This window comes from Osmia bicornis, chromosome 11 (genome assembly GCF_907164935.1).
Source record: "Osmia bicornis bicornis chromosome 11, iOsmBic2.1, whole genome shotgun sequence".
NCBI classification, from domain to species: Eukaryota; Metazoa; Arthropoda; class Insecta; order Hymenoptera; family Megachilidae; genus Osmia; species Osmia bicornis.
In genome coordinates, this window is record NC_060226.1 from 1,899,025 (window position 1) to 1,915,846 (window position 16,822).

At 37.5% G+C, this 16,822-nt stretch overlaps 2 protein-coding genes across 8 annotated transcripts; both read right to left on the reverse strand.

Annotated features, from left to right (window-relative positions):
* Positions 1–329: 329 nt before the first annotated feature.
* LOC114877718 (galactosylgalactosylxylosylprotein 3-beta-glucuronosyltransferase P) lies at positions 330–7,898 on the reverse strand. Of its 6 annotated transcripts, none has more exons than XM_029190658.2 (6): positions 6,999–7,898; positions 5,788–5,869; positions 3,663–3,862; positions 3,166–3,553; positions 2,178–2,335; positions 330–2,010 (listed from the first exon to the last, which is right to left on the reverse strand). In XM_029190658.2, exons 3-6 carry the CDS (start codon positions 3,849–3,851, stop codon positions 1,612–1,614), a joined length of 1,134 nt encoding a protein of 377 aa, XP_029046491.1. In that variant the 5' UTR covers positions 3,852–3,862; positions 5,788–5,869; positions 6,999–7,898; the 3' UTR covers positions 330–1,611. The 6 variants fall into 6 exon arrangements, with proteins under 6 accessions (XP_029046491.1, XP_046143694.1, XP_029046489.1 ...); XM_046287738.1 differs by lacking the exon at positions 6,999–7,898 and adding an exon at positions 6,309–6,968; XM_029190656.2 differs by lacking the exon at positions 6,999–7,898 and adding an exon at positions 6,309–6,966 and having other exon boundaries at positions 3,693–3,862.
* A 788-nt stretch (positions 7,899–8,686) lies between these two features.
* LOC114877772 lies at positions 8,687–16,630 on the reverse strand. 2 transcript variants are annotated; one of them, XM_046287677.1, is made up of 9 exons: positions 16,076–16,630; positions 14,340–14,588; positions 12,069–12,258; positions 11,337–11,454; positions 11,150–11,260; positions 10,935–11,042; positions 10,591–10,857; positions 10,228–10,501; positions 8,687–10,141 (listed from the first exon to the last, which is right to left on the reverse strand). In XM_046287677.1, exons 2-9 carry the CDS (start codon positions 14,358–14,360, stop codon positions 10,034–10,036), a joined length of 1,197 nt encoding a protein of 398 aa, XP_046143633.1. In that variant the 5' UTR covers positions 14,361–14,588; positions 16,076–16,630; the 3' UTR covers positions 8,687–10,033. The 2 variants fall into 2 exon arrangements, with proteins under 2 accessions (XP_046143633.1, XP_029046594.2); XM_029190761.2 differs by lacking the exon at positions 16,076–16,630 and having other exon boundaries at positions 14,340–15,986.
* Positions 16,631–16,822: the final 192 nt, after the last annotated feature.

The following is a 16,822-nucleotide window of genomic DNA, read 5'->3' on the forward strand; positions in this document are numbered from 1 at the left end:
TCATTATCTAATAACAGATTATTGCTTTCACGATAAATCTCCGCTCGTTTAAGGTAGACCTTTAAACAATTTATACATTGTTTCTGTAAATATTTAAATAAAATCATGTGTAACACCGATATGAAATAATCATAATTTGTTTTCCATATTGTAAATTTAAAGAAAAACATTACAATTAGAATTTCATGTTGCAGCATTAGAAGATCATTTTGTTTCTCGAGTAACAAGGGCGGAGATTAAATCTTCGATCGACTTTCAATAATTAAAAATTGAGCCACAAATTTTCTTGTGGCTCGAGAATTCTTCTATATCACTTGCATTACTTTGGTAATCAATATTGCATAATAAGATGTTGATTCAAAAAGTCTGTTACAATTCTAAAATAATTCTTTGATCATCGCCTTTATTCTATCTTTGGCCTTCGTTCTTAAATGAACAAATTTTTACAGTGTAATCTTGTCGCAGACCTTTTGAAACATTTTATTACATTGCATTTCATTCTTTTTCCCTACCTACGCATGCATTCGATATGAATATCCACATTTCACGACTAAAACGTTCTCTGCCGTGAATTGTATAACAATCATTCTTATTTCTTACGAAATTTCAAAGTCCGTTAAAAACTGGTGCACTTCCTGTCTTTTCGCACCGACGTATTTTTTATCCCCTTAGTGACTGATTATTTTAATGTATCATATACATAAATATATAGGCGACCTTTTATTGAAAATAATGTAAACTAGCATCTTCAAAGGGGTGAAAAATCAGAATAGTTTTAATTATAAAAATTAGTATTTCCTTACGTTATAAACGTAAGTATTCTATCCCTTTTGTATACCTAAAGAAATACTATTTTGCAGGAAATAACTCTACACACTTATTTGATACACGACGAAAATATTGCACTGCAAAGATATGTTCTCAGAAAGAATATTTGTACAACGATAAGTACAAAAAAAGTAACTATCATTCTATTAAAAAACCTACTAAATCTCTCTCAGATAAAGTATGACTAAACCTAGGACGAACAACGAATAAATAGCTTTGTAAAGCGAAACGGAAGATAATGCGAGACACTGTATTCGTCTATGAGGCTTTTCCTATTATAGTTTTCCTACATCCTGTGACATCATCGCGCCAACTAATATTCAAACGAATCACTTTCCCGGGCTAATTGGTCATTGACCTACAGAGTACATACTGATTACAGTAACAGTTCAAACCTAAATGTTAATATATAAAATAATTATCAAGCTATGCTATGCAGAGCTATATCTTTTAGCAACAAAATTTAGTATTTGTAGTCTGCCCTTCCTAGTCTTCCACTTTCCTCCAGATTAACTTTGAGCTATTATAGAAAGCTACATTCTATTCAAAATCATTTGACTGTTAAAGAATATCGAGATAATAAGATTTGTTGAAATTCTTTGAACAAGCCAAATAATTCTGAACACACAACTTCCCATAAATTCCTTTGAAATAAGAAAAATAAAAATAAATCATTGCTATACCAACCAGTAACTTACGATACTTCAGGCACTGAATCACTTTGTTTCTCGTACATACGGATGATTCAAAATCAAATTGAGCTGGAAAATTCAGAATTCAACATCATACTATCTGTTGTTTCAATTTAACCAGGTTCGTTTCACCGTACAGCTTCATATCTAGCGGTGCACTTGGCTCGTTCTTCTTAGTCTGCGTGTGCCACGCGAGAACCTTCGTACAATTGTCAGCCAAAAACTCGATGTCTTTTGGCTCGAACGGAGCGAGACTTTTTAGGAAACCATCCTCCTCGTAGCCAGCCTTAAACGGCATGGTGGCGTTCGGTCGTTGATGCAGGAATTTCACGCTCACTGCGAACCCTGCCATATCTACAGGGAACTTCCGGCCGGCTATCCAACCGTCGTAAAATCCGACGAACTTTTCGTTCTTGATAATGGGAGAGCTCAAGCCAAACTTTGTGCACAATCCCACGGGGAACATTGAGACTTTCTTCGTTTTACGTATCTGAAACACATGATACGGTTAATAAGTAGAAAAACTGATGAATAAAATTAACTAAACACTGCAATAGAGCTTGAAGAGTAATTTTTCTAATTTAACTAGGTAGATTGAACTCGTCTTCTATTTATCACCTAAATATCGCAGTTAACATATGTATAAAACTTTCATACCTCATCGAAAAGGCTTATATCATACGTATTATCATCGTCAGCAAAATAAAAAACGCCATTGGTCGCGTTTGCCCTGATCCACTGTAAACCACGGTTCCGATTAGATACACCCCGTGGTTTGGCACCTTTCTTCTGCTTGTACTTTTCAGGCATCGGGGCTGAAAAGATTAGAAAAGCGTTAGAGACACGTCGAACCTTGGTCCGTCCAATATTATACATAAGTTAGCTCGTGCAAAGGCTGACACGATTCTCGTTTGGAAGACCACGGCTACATATTTAACGTACACTGCGGAGCTACAAAATCAATATAACGCTTTTTCATCGAGACCTTTGCGGTTGTTCCAATTAATTCTCCAACAAGCCGGTCGATCAACCAAATTAATCTCACAGAAACTATTTACACCGGTCGTGTTCAGTCGTTTACTGAAAGCATTTTGGAAACTTTTAATATCTACCCTACCGTCCATAAGTCACCGCACACTCTCTAAAACAGAGTACTCTTTTTAAAATTCGACCAAATGACTTGAGGTTTCTTTAGAAGCTATACAAATTAATTTACTAAGATATGTGCTTTTGTCGCTGAGGGGCACTTTTATAATTCTTTCTTTTCGGCTTGCAATGAAAATTAGTTCATCAATTCTCTTGATTTTTTCCTTCAGAAAACAAAATCAGAAAGGCTATAATATATTGCTACAGCGTGTCCCGACACCTGCGATCTTGGTAGACACTTTTAGTTCCTGAGATATGAACATTCATAGTTCAATGAAATTCCCCATAACCAGTCAGAACCAGTTGCAAATGCATGAAAAGCATGGGTCACCATGAAGCAACGGATCTTAACTTTCCCAATCAAGAGAAGAACGACTTTTTATCTTTCAGAAATTTTGCTGGTTTTAGCCTACTTTTATGTCATGAAACGGGGTATTTTGTATCCGGCAACCTATTAACTCTTCCATTCCCTGGTACCCTAGTACCTATACATATTTACCAGTTAAATGTTCAAACTTTAATCCCGTTCGTTCCAGTAGCCTGGTGACTTGTCTGGTAGCGGTAGTCGCGTCTTCTATAACCAGCCAATGCACGTTCTTCACCAGCATCAAAGTGTGCGACATTCTGGTGAGCTCTGGTATCTGTTCAGGCCTTCTGTACGTCGGCGTGATTATGTAGAGCGGTTCCAGCGTTTCGTTAGGCTTGGCCATAGGCTGATGATTCAGCGTTACCATCGTCACTGTCGGTGATCGTAAGATCTTGGAATTATTCTCGGACGATTCGAAGATATTCTTGTTCAAGTGATTCACTAGCTGTTGGACCAACAACGATGCCAGATCAGGGCTTAGCCCGTTCGTCTCTTGAACTCTGCGCACCGCGCTTTTGACCTGGAAAAAGAAAATAACGAACGGAACCACGTTTAGAACGAAACGAGTAGACCCGAACTGGGTTTTAGAGATAGCTTTTCGGATCTTAATTTGATCTTAAAGTGTTCACCATTTGTTCCGTGAACTTGGACGTCCTTACATAATTTTCAACTTCCTCCTGAGACAGTACTGGCACGTCTACCGATCCGTCCGTGTTGAACATCTGATCGAATCGAACCCCGGTGGACAAATGATACTGGTAGAACACCACGAACACACCTATCACCGCGAGCATCCCCATTTTCATAGATGGCCTCATTATTCCGGGACCTGCAAACAAATAATTTCAATTGAATTTCAAAAGAATAGATTATACGAATTCAGACTGGCTGCCAGCTGTATCGACGCGGTGCTTAATTAATTTAGCTTCAGCTTTTCGCGATAAATTGAATTTCAAAATGAATAAATCTGTAAAAATCAATAAACAGCAATTATTTGATTTTCTGTTTAAGGATTGAAAATTTGACATAACGGTGTACTAGAAATCGGATGATCCTCTGATGGACCAGAATGAGAATTAATGAACGCTGTAGAATTAGGAAATGCATGCCTGTACCGTAAGGGAAACGATAAGATACGCGTATCCGGTGATACGCACGTTCCTTTACACTGATAGAACCGTGAAAAAATTCTCCTGCTATTAACTACGAACGTGACATTTGCTGCCTTTATATCTGAAAAAATTAAACAAAAGACGAACGTGTTGATATCGTTGTTCACCTTGAACAGAATTTTCGTCTCGTTACGTCGATCGAATAGCAAACAATTTTAATAGCGTGTCATTATTAGGATTAAATCAGTTTCTGGATATTCAAACAAAAATATACGCGGTATATCATCGTGGAGGGTCGCGTTTCCAGGTAATTCAAACGATCTTACACAGATTAACCTCGGTTTACGTACAGGCTGTACCCGGTTGAAAGATATCAGTTCTGAACGAGAATTCTCCGGAAAATAAGCGTCTTTCATCTTACCCGTGTCGTCAGGGTTTGGAAAGCATAATTAAAGCACGAAATTAAAGAGCGGAGACTGTTTCGATACACTGACTAATTATCTACATTTGATAATATTATAAATTCAATAATACGGTATCGGAATTTGATAACGTACGTTCAAATTTGACATATTTATCTTTCAGCTGGATTAAACATTCCAATTACATTAAAAATTTTCTAATTATATTTCCAATTATGATGAATATTCATCGTTGCGCAATTTTAACCCTTCAGTGAACGGCACACGTTTTATACGTGGTATCTCGCGAAAGTGCAGCTTCTGAAATATCCTTCTGTGGAAGTGCTACTTCAGAATTTCGTGATACCCCTGTATCTAACTTCCTGCTATACTTTATCAGTTCACTCGGCGCCCTCGCTTGAACTCGTCCTTATACGAGCTATGATTCAAATTTTCGTTTATAATAAATTCTTACTTTAGGAAAAATTTTTGAAAACGAAACTAAGCGTTGATTAGATCCAGCAAAGGCGTTTCGCATTCTCATTTACATCTTCTTTTCAAGAACACCAACAGTGTTTTCTGTGATTTATATATATCTCTAATGACTAGTTAGAAAAGATAAGATTCAAGTGTTTAGATTACTGTAGTTACTCTATCTAATCATTCATATCATTTTCTATTAATATATTCGCTATCTGTATTGATGTGCAAACCATTAATTCTAATTATTAATATTCGCTATTTCTAGAAATGATTTTTTTTCAATACAAAATTTTAATTAATACAGAGCCTTTAAAATAGTACATTTGTTCACTTTACCTATGTGTAAACAGTTTCTACGGTAAGTTTCCAAATATAGATCCAAAACGATAAAATAGATATTCACGTGTATTCGAAGAGAATAAAAAATACTACACTGTATCAGGTATCAATGTCGTCTGAACTACTATTAGCAACTCTCCTTCTGTGCTAATAAGGAGTGTAATGTTAATAAAAAAAATTACGTTTTTACACATATGTTCGTTAGTCAGCTTATAAATATTGATGAAATTGCTTCTCATTCTAACTTGAAATTAAAAGAAAACGATCCTAATATTTACTACGAAGTACAATGTAGATCGTTTCAAATGATTGCGATATTCTTATTCAAATGAGTTAGCAGCAAGTGTTTTAATAATTCGTTGTGTAAACATTAATAATTATATAAAACCAAAATTCTTTAAGTTCGCTCAGCCTATTACCTGTATATAATTTACTTGTAATGTTGTTTCCGATAAATATTCGTCGAGTCTTGTTCCATCTTCGTTGAAAGTAGCATTGAAACTAGAATTCACCAAACAGTTTCTATGAACAATGCGCAACGTGTTTGCGAATTAATTAGTCAGCCGTTCAAGCGATAAAACACAAATGCCTTCTGTTATAATAAACCGGTAAACAGACTGAAAATAAATTATTCCTTACTAGCATTCCCGATGCGGCTTAGCCCGCTCTCATAAACGTGTAAATAGATTTTAACCCTTATTACACTCTTAAGGGTCGAATTTTTAAAAATCCCTTCTTAATGGGTGCTTACGTCATGAGAGGAATACATTACCTGAATTTCATGTTACTAGGTTCAGAGGTTAGGACTGGGCGTTGATGAGTCAGTTAGGACATTTGTCTTTATATATATAGATTTAGTTATTTTTTAAAAATTTGTTTTACTTACTAACTGATTTGAACGCTAAATAAATGGTTATTGTATTGTGATTGATTTATTTACCTTTTTGTTTGAATGTAACAACATGGCGGACGTTTAGTTTTCGCGCCAAAAGTGTAATAGTTCGAAAACTAGTGTTTTTTATCGAAGCAAATGAATCGATTGAAATAGGAACAAAAAGTTAAAATAAAACAAAAAAATATATAAATAGCATGTTAAAACACTGAAGTACATAATAAGATGAAGTTTCAACGTGCGACATTACATAATCGAATTAAGGAATTGCAAATAGTCGAGTAAAAGATCGATTAGATTTAATTTAGCATCGTGACAGACGTGCGTCACTTGCTGTAACATCAACTTATGTAGGTCACAAAAACCAGCAATTCTCCAATTCTTTGTTAATGCTTTCAATTTAGTGGCGCCACACACCACCGTTTTCCGTTTATTTTAACGAATTTATCCTCTTTCGTTCCGTCGATAGAAGTCCATCTAGCTTCGAGATTCGATTCTTTTCCCTCCTTTTCTAGTTTCGATAACAAGAGAATCATTCTCGATTGTAATCGAAAAATATATACGAGAATGAAATCGAAAATATAATAATCATAACCTTATCATTTTAAATTAACATTAAATGTAGATTTTCGTAATAATTTCAGACGGTCCTTGGCAATCGATTAATCCATCCTTGACACTAATATCGATCTAATAAACACGAAGGCACCCTATTCACATCGAACAATTAGAACTCACCAGATAACCGGTGTTCCTACTCCGCTTACAAGCCGTGACAGTTCTGCTTTGTTCACGTAGGGCACAGATTTTCACACATGTCAATAATATCGCGTGTTTTACACGACAATAAACACTTGTACGTTAGCTAAGGTATCGTTGTCATTTGATATCATTAACAAGGAATCTCGATGTATCTCTATTGAAATTTCACACTTCTGACGTATCTTGATCGGTAGCTCATCGTTCGTGTATCAAACCTTACCGTGCTCGATAAAGTGCACGGTTTCCGTTTGCACATCAATAGAATCGATGTCGCGTCCTCATGATTTTCAACGATGTCCCATTTGTTTAAATTTTATATCATTGATTTTCGTCTTGTCACAAGAAGGTCCACTTAATAACCGTGACAAACGGTCTCTCCATCGATGCACGATATCTCGTGCGACATATATATGCGACAAGTAGAATAACGAGTAACCACGGAATATTATCGCACGCGAATAATTAGAATCTCAGTAATTACGATCGTGTCCGGAATAGCCGGCGATGGACACGCGTTGCCACTGTCATTATTCTACAGACTTACCGACACTTGAACATCACTGATATTCGCTTTTACCGATCTGGTAACATACTGATCGTTTGAAAAATGTATTTTTAGCGAACAGCTTAGCGCTGCTCCGAAATGTTGGCCACATGTCGTGCGCGAACCACCACCGATCGTTTCTTTCGGTGACGGGCGCCGTGTTTCGTGACAAAACTTGGTCGATCGTTTCCCTGGTCGCGTGTCCGCTTGCCGTGCGTTTCGTTCGAGTACTGTCAGCGAAAAACGGAAATGGCACGCCTCATGGGAAAATCCGATCGAAGGACGACACGACAACTTCCCTTCGTCGGCCGATACTAAACTGCTTCTTCGTCGCATTCCCCCATGATCCGTCTACGTTTCATATACCCCCCCACCTATTTCGTTTCAGCTGGCGCAGCAGCCGACGCCGTCATTGCTCTTATGCGATATATCCATGTATCAGGATATACAGGGTGTTTCATAACTTCTGTAACACTCAGAAATGGTGGGTTGTTTGGGTGATTCCGAACAACTTTTTCCCTTACCAAAATGTTGGTTGAGGCTTCGTTTTTGAATTATTAACGAAAAACACTGGCCAATCAGAGCGCGCGCTGAGAGCGTTGGCTCTTAACCGCGTTCGATCGAGATTGGTCGAAATGTTCGAGATTGGTGTTAATCCCGATGGGATTGCGCTGGAAATAATTAGACACTTACTGGTTCGATGGTTATGATGGTTATTTGAGTCACGCTTGAAATAAAATATACAAATTGAGTCAGATCATGAATAGACGCATTGACACATGTATTCAAATCCCCATTTGGGGATCGTGGTAGCAAATGGGTTAATTTAAAATGCACGATACCCATGCTGTGCCAATGCGTTTGTTCACGACCACGACCGAGCGCGGTTCAGAGCCAACGCTCTCGCGGTGCAGCACGCGCTCTGATTGGCCAGTGTTTTTTGTTAATAATTCAAAAACGAAGCTTCAACCAACATTTTGGTAAAGGAAAAAGTTGTTCAGAATCAGCCCAGCAACCTCCTATTTCCGGGTGTTACGCGAGTTCCGGGACACCCTGTATACACTGCATTGAATCACGTGGGAGAATTTATTTGACGCAGAGTAGGTGTTTCTATCGATCTTCGAAACATCTACAACCACCGTTGATCGTTCGATAAATCGCGTTTGGGTATCGACTTTTTGAATGTCGCGAATTTAAATTGTAATCTACAAAACACTATTAACCGGATAGTGATTATAATTATTCATACTCGGACTAAATAAAAGCATTCTAGTAACAGAAGTCGCTTAAATATATCAACCTAAATAGATACCGCGAAAAGAGAAGATGAATAAGGGTGGGGAGAAATCATATCACTTTTTAGACTAACTCTAAGCCTATATACTTAATAACTATCTGGTTTGAATGGTAAAGCAGATACGAATCGTTATTTTTCTTTAATTGCTCTATTTCGATTCCACAGTCCCATAACAAGTGGAATCGGTCGATAACCATGCGAGCATGGTCGACAGACACCATGCGGTTCTTTCTCTGTCGCGTTGCTCCTGCCACTGCTACCTCTTGCCTTGTCTTTCAATGGCCGGAGTATTGATCCAACTGTGCAATACCTACATATGTGTGTAATGTTGTAACGACCACCGTTGCTTACGAATCTCCTGTACCTTGGAACCGTAAACGACATTGTTCAAACTTGCTTTCTTAATTGTACCGTGATCTGTTTGTATAATAATGCCGACATTTCGTGCGCAGTTATCAAATGTGGCATGAAACTCAAAGAGCAAAAATAACAAATTAGACGTACGAATAATTGTCGCTATAACAAACGTTTCTATTTTGTTATTATAACGCGTTTTCAGCGCCTTAAAAAAGAAAGGGAAAGTATAATTTTACACACACCTGGCTCCATACAAGGTGACTAAGTTCACGCTAGCATAAAAAAGTAATAGAACACGTTTCGTTGGTTGGTTTTTAAAGTTGTCACTTAGCCCCTGAGAAGACGAATTTTAAACGGGTGTAAGACATTAAATTAATAGACATGTTATTTAAAAAATAAATGGTTTAGCGAATATGATTCTTGTTTTTAAAATACGATATAAATACTTATACTTTATAATAAAAATCCGTCGAATTATCAACTGTACAAAACTGCCGTAGGAAATATGAATTAAAATGAAAAAGAATACTTAGTAATAACACGCGTCCATTTGCGTCCATGACAACGGTTCTTCAGTCTTAAGATGCACAATGTTGCAGATCCAATACAGTCAAGTATCATATATTAAAGCTGAGGATCTCTGAATCGTATCAGAAAATCGTTCTGTTTTGAAGTTAACGAACCTTTTTACGTCTGATTATCAGAAAGATAATCGATACGATCGCGTGGAAATATTAGCTAAAAGATCTTCGATCTGAAAATATTCAAGCGTATCACGAGTCCATTCTTACATATGATACACCAATGCATTGATCACAATTCAACGTTGTTTCCACTTCGACGGACATAGCGACTGAAGTAGTCTGGACGCCAACACTTGCAACTACCCGGCACCAGGAACCAATCGTAATACAGTCTTACCTGTAACATAAACATAAATTTTGGTCAGTTTAATAAATTGAAAAGTAGCAGATTATGACACCCATTTGATGTTCTCTGGTGATCACCTGGAAGCATCCCATTTCATCAACACCGTCGCAATGATGCTGCGAGCCACTGTTGCGAGCTTCGTTTTCACCGGCACGCTTCTGCAAATACTGTTGATAGTTTTGGAAATCATGAACAGGTGGTGGTGAATCAGCGCCATTCCTCGGACCACTGATCCGTGAGCCTTGATTTTCTTCCAGGAATGTATCTGGATAGAAAATCTCTGCGACGAGTAGGCTTGTCCATCTTGGTGACGACAGGCAGCCACCGTCTAGGTAATGACACCTCGATTGCCTATGAATCAAGTCCACGAGTTTTAGCATACACAGTACTCAAAGGGCAACTCTACAATCAAAACCTTTTCATTCAATTATGGTTCTTACATGCATCTGGTAACTTCGATAGTTTGCGTGAAATAACCCTCGTAAGGTATCTGGACCACGTAGCGCCAAACTCCTTGATAGTTCTTGGCGAAAACGGGCGTCGCGTATTCTACTTTGGCCGGGCAAGGAGTCGGTGGACCAGTGTACTCTGGTTTTTCCTGAGGTGGTGTTCGTTGACGATATTCAGGAGTAGACGGTTCGTCCCGACGTTCAGCCGCTGATGGAGCCAATGGTTCTCCCTGTATGGCTTTGTAGAGCATGCAGACCCTTGGGTTTATAGAACAAGATAGTTAATAGAACTCGATTGATCGTACTGATACTAACGCATTGATCCGATGACTTACACTCCTCCGCCGTTCTCGCAAAACTTGCGACCATTTCGAATGGTGTCCTGATCGCTGTCCGAGTCGGATGACCGTTTACTTCTGCTCCGTTTTTCATCGGTGTCCACGCTACAATTGAGAATCCGTTAGAGTAAATTATAATTTACAACGAAAGTTGTACCCATAATAACTTTCCAGAGTTATGGATATGTATTTCTTGTCAAATATCTACTTACGAATTCTGAGAATAAGATTGAATGGTGGCGACTTTGGGCAACGAGTCGTCAGCTTTAAGTATGGGCAAAGCTTTGCTCAAAAATTTCAACGTGTGATTTTTCAACAGAGCACTGTAAACATTTGTCAGTAACCAAATAAAAATATTTCTTATCGCAATAAATCAAAATGATTTATTATTAGACTTACAAAGGATACGACGAACCGTTGAAATACTGATTCATAGGGTTTCTAGGAATGTAACCCTTGTTCAGATCCCCACAGATATTGTGCACAGATACGTAACCCTTTCCTTGCTTACCAGTATCTGTAAATTGTTTACACTCATCGGTTTAAATTATAAATTACAGTACAGTCCCTGGTCATCGAATTAGGACCACGTACTGAAAATTTCACTTTTATGACTATAATGGTATGTCATATATGAAAGATTGTCTTTGGTCATTCAAATTATTACTAAATATATTGATAACTAGGTATACATAGCAATAGATTTGTTATTATTTTGATGAAAATAAAATTATATTGGGAGTGTTTGTCTGGAGTCTACTCAAAAGACTTATTTACAACTCTCTAAGCACCACATTATCCGAGTTGAAAACAAGAATTACAGATATTTGGGAAAATAATGAAGATATAAATCATACGATTAAGCATGCCGGAAAGGATACAAGCTGTCATCAAAGCAAAGGATGGAAATACAAGATATTAACATGAGTTAATAACGTTATGTACAATAGTAGTGTATTATGTTAGTAGCTAATAAATTATATTTTAATTTTACGGAAAACGTGAAAAATGCTGAAAATTTCTAGTGGTCCTAATTCGATGGCCAGGGACTATAGATCAATACTTCTGTTCGTTTTAAATGTACTATTGCGATTGTTAGAGTAATAAGTGGCACAAGTTTGATATGCATACCGTAACACTCTTTGTCACTGTCTATATAAGGTGGTGGCCTAACTTTAGGCGGTTCTGCGTTCGGTGACTTGACAAAAGCGTAATATCCTTCTGGAGGTTCGTTCGATTCTGTGGACGGATCGCTATAGTTTGCTTTTGATAGCTTCGTTTGGTATTCATTCGCGTAACAGGAAACGCATAAAAGTATCATCTAAAAAGTATCATCAAAAACATATTCAACTGTAGGCGTTTAGTGAAGGGGGAGAGGGTTTCGTCTCTCCGGACGCCTTTGGTTCGGGACGGGAACCGCTAGGTGGCGGCGAGATGATCGGTGGATCAGTGTTCTCGCTAGCGATCGCCTGGCATGCAGTTCAAATATACAGGATGATCCTCTCGCTAGGGCAGGCCTGTCCAAGTAGGGGAATTTACTTCTGGAACACATGTTTTGGGTCCCCTTCCAACGCTGCTCCTTCAAATAAGATGGGACGGTTCCGACTACCGTCTCTCCGTCTTTCCTAGCGGCGGTATTGTCTCCTCGGCCCTATCTTACTTGAAGGAGCAGCGTTGGAAGGGGACCCAAAACATGTGTTCCAGAAGTAAATTCCCCTACTTGGACAGGCCTGCCCTAGGGGACACAAAGGAACACTGGCGACAATGAACCTCTTGACCGCACCATAAAGAGGTCCGCGTTGTCACGTGCCAGCGAGGACTTACTCGGGCCGAGGTGACTCTGTGTGTCTTCATGGTGCGGTCAAGGGGTTCATTGTCGCCAGTTCCTTTGTGTCCGACTGCGAGAGGATCACCCTGTATAGGAGTTCCGAATTGCGCTATGATAGGTGTCTGGAGCAGGGACCTCGCTGACGAATCTGACAGACGATTCCGAGACGAAACGCCATTTTATCCTCCTTTTGCATCGTTTTATAATGGTTATTATAGAATGAAGCTTCGCTAACGCCGGTTTATCTTTTAATCATACCAAATGACACCTGTACAAATGACGAAATTGCAGCAATTTAAAGCTTGCTTCCAATTGGACTCGGGTAAATATTTATTCTACGGTACAACTTATTTTCGCAAGAACGTGTTGATTAATCGCCCGTTAAGATCCCAGCGCAAATCAAAGCAAACACAATTAATGCCGGTTGTGTATTACGTCTGGAGTAAAATCTGCTAACAAATGTTAAATCTTATTACAACAATACCAAATGTCTGCTTTCGATTATCAAACATTGGCCTGATCGCGAGACGCAAATAATAAAATAGCTAATGTACGATTAACAGGAAGACTCTTTCTTCCGTGACAATCAGATGGAATCCAATTTTTATCCTCGAAATTCCTGAACGTTAAGCAGCCGAAAGAATGTAACGGCCAAGTGAGCGACGTGCACGCTTAGTGGGACAGTCAGTGTACATGCCTATAGTCCCGGGTATTAATAGTCCACGGAGCGTGGACCGAGTACCGTTAAGACCGAATACGATACCACGCGTATCTTACTAACGGGGAATGCCTTGTAAGATCGAATACAACTGAAGGATCATCGACAGATCCATCAGTTCAAACAACATTCTATGATTCGATGATCCTGACTTCTGTCGCGATAATGCTAGACTATTGTGTAATATATTTACAATGCTTGATATTCACGTTTGCCTGGGATTAGATTGCAGATAAATATGATAATATTGGACGATACTTGAATGGCACATTTTATCGAATACTCTAGAAGTGTTTGATTATGCACATGCATGCTCAATTAGCTTCTGCCTCGATGGATCATCATTCAGTTCGTTTCGTCGAAACGAAGCGACACACAAAACGATAAAAAAGGCTGTTTTTCATGTTGTGACGTTTATTACGCATTTGCGTAACGGTATTTATACCGGTTCCCAGCGATTACTGAATACGGGACATTTCTATCATAAGCATCGACTAACGTTAGAGTAATGAATTTATCTAATTTTTCCCGCTATTTATGTTGCCCCTGCACGCTACATTCGGTACTACATAAATTAATACGCGACGCTTCCTATGTCATCTTCGACAGCATCATGTCGTTACGTTATTGAATGAAATGTAACTTGAGTCCAGTGAAGTTTTTAAAAAATTATTTTTTGATTTTCCTTGATTGCACAGTTTTTTTTTTTATATATATAAAATGTATGGTATTACACTATTCAACCTATAATAACACAACAATGCAAAAGGAGTATGTATCGTTTGTAACTTTGAAAAATATTTGTAGTTTGCATGAAAAAAAAAGAACACGTTTACACAAAATTTGTTTAACTTACAATAAATGTACGCAAGTCCATCGTGGTATTTTTTTCTTCTTGGAAATAAATATACAGAATTTAAGGACGGGAGCACTGATTCAGAGATGTCTCGTGACCAGTCGACGGTCATAGCAAAACTGAACACATTGAACCCGCGCTATGGTATAAGGAGCCACCTGCCTTCGGCCCCATACTCATCATCATCGAAGGTACGCACGAGCCTCGTTGTATCTACCTTGTCTCGGCACACCTTTTATCCTCGTCGTTCTATTCGAAATACATGCTTAACTACTTGTAAAATATATTTAGATTTAAAATTACGACCAAAACATCGCAAGTTTCATTTCAGATGGTATACTTACAAAATGAACTTAACCTTTTATTGGATGAATTTTTATGACGAGTTGAAAAAAATATATATGGATGTTAGTTTACTTAAAAATGAGCGTGATCATGAAATAATTAGTAATAAAATTGTTCCCACTTGGAACCAACTCATTGTCAGAGTCTTCAGTATTATCTACTTAATTTGCTATAGAACGTTTGAAATTTAAGTTCCCAATTGGGAACGGAATGCAATATAGGGTTAAATTACATATCCTTTATTACAGTTTCGAGGTTCTTTTTCTTGATACACCAAAAAGTGGTAGGATATTTATTCTCTTTATATTTCTAGGAATTAGAGCAAACTGGAAGAAAAAGAGATTTGAAAGTAATAAAAGAGAAAAAAGTATTTACATTGTGGCGCGCCGCAAATTGTTGCGCACGCGCCGTATACTCGAGATAGAAGCGAAGATAGCGGGAAACGAATCGCAACAGACAAGGATACCAACAACCTTTATCCTTTTCTTCGAGCGAACGCTGATCACTGTAACTGTCGCGACATTCCAACATAATCGTCACTTTCCAGATATAACGTAATCCCTGAACGGGTTTTGTTCTATCACACGGATGAGAGAACGCACATGGTTAATAAAAAAGGAAAACTAATCGACCAAAATTTGTACATACTTAAAAAAGTATAATATTCTAGTATCTTTAATTTACCAAATGTTAATACGATCATAAAATTGCTTATAAATTTTACAATGAATTTTTTATTTTGTCTGGATTCTGTGATTTAGATACAGTGGTACCGCGGTATACGACCTTAATACGTTCCTGATGTTTGGACTTATATCAAACCAACCTTCCCCATATTTTATTATATGATATCCTTACTTGTATGATCAGTCAGTTAATAATACATCAACTCCGAATATAATTGATTATTAATTTAATTTTTCTTCCGAGATAATTATTTAATAATGATGCAAAATTCGCAGAAAAAATTAGTCACGTCCAAACAGGACGTACCACTGTACTTCTATAGATTGCTATTGAACCAATATTTTCTAGCAGTTAGGTGACCTCTAATGCGAAAGAAAGATCTCGAGAAGCGAGATCAGAGCATTTCCGGAAATGCACGTCGCTATAGTAGTTGGTCAAGGCCATCAGCTCATTGAAGATCCTACCACGGCGAGTACAAAGAAGAATGTGGAACGGCAACCTGTCGATCTACACATTGGCGTATCCAGTTACTTTTTTATCTTTTAAATATATAAATACTTTTACAGGATCATAATGTTTATTTACCTTGTTTCATCGAATGATCAAACATGAATAGTTTGTCTCTCGATCAAATTTCATTCACGATCTATGGTATTTTAAGTGTAATAATAAAACAATCAGTCTATAAATTATATGTTACTTACATTTAATATATTCCTCATGATACTTGTATTTCTAAAATGACTGGAAAATTGAATGAAAAATTGCGTCAAAGGTAAATACATATGCGTTTACGACATTGGTAAATGAATGTATCAGATTTACCGCTTGGAGCGCTGCAGGTCATTGATTCTTGGTGCAGCAGTCTCGTACAAAGAGGCGGCGATGACGTTATTTAGAAAATAAAGGAAAAAAAACAGTAACAACGACCTACTATTGAATGCAGTCTAGAAAGCTCAAATAATCTAGCAAAACCCGCACCATACAACATGGTGCTTTCTCATAATTTTATATTATGATAAAATTATATTCACCGTATCAGTGGATGGTTCGAGAAAGGAGGAACCTCCATACAATACCCGCGACTAATTTGAATAAACATACAGCGGAGCGCAAAAGTATTCACACACTGTTAAAATTTCCGAAAATCGCTATTTTTCATCTAAGAACATAACTAGTCACGTTCTTAAGTGATTTTCAGAAATTTTAATTACTTGTAATTTCTAAGGGCACTGACAGATCTCGACGATATTTTCAGCATACACATAACTTATTTGAATCTACGAGACATATTTTAAATTTTTATTATAGGTTCACATAAAAAAGTTGAAAAATTATCCTTTGCTATTTTTTTTCACGATTTCAACAAATTGTAATTTTTTAAAACAGCAAAAGTACATACCTTAGTAAATTAATTTTTATAGCTTCTCAAAAAACCAAGTTATTTGGTC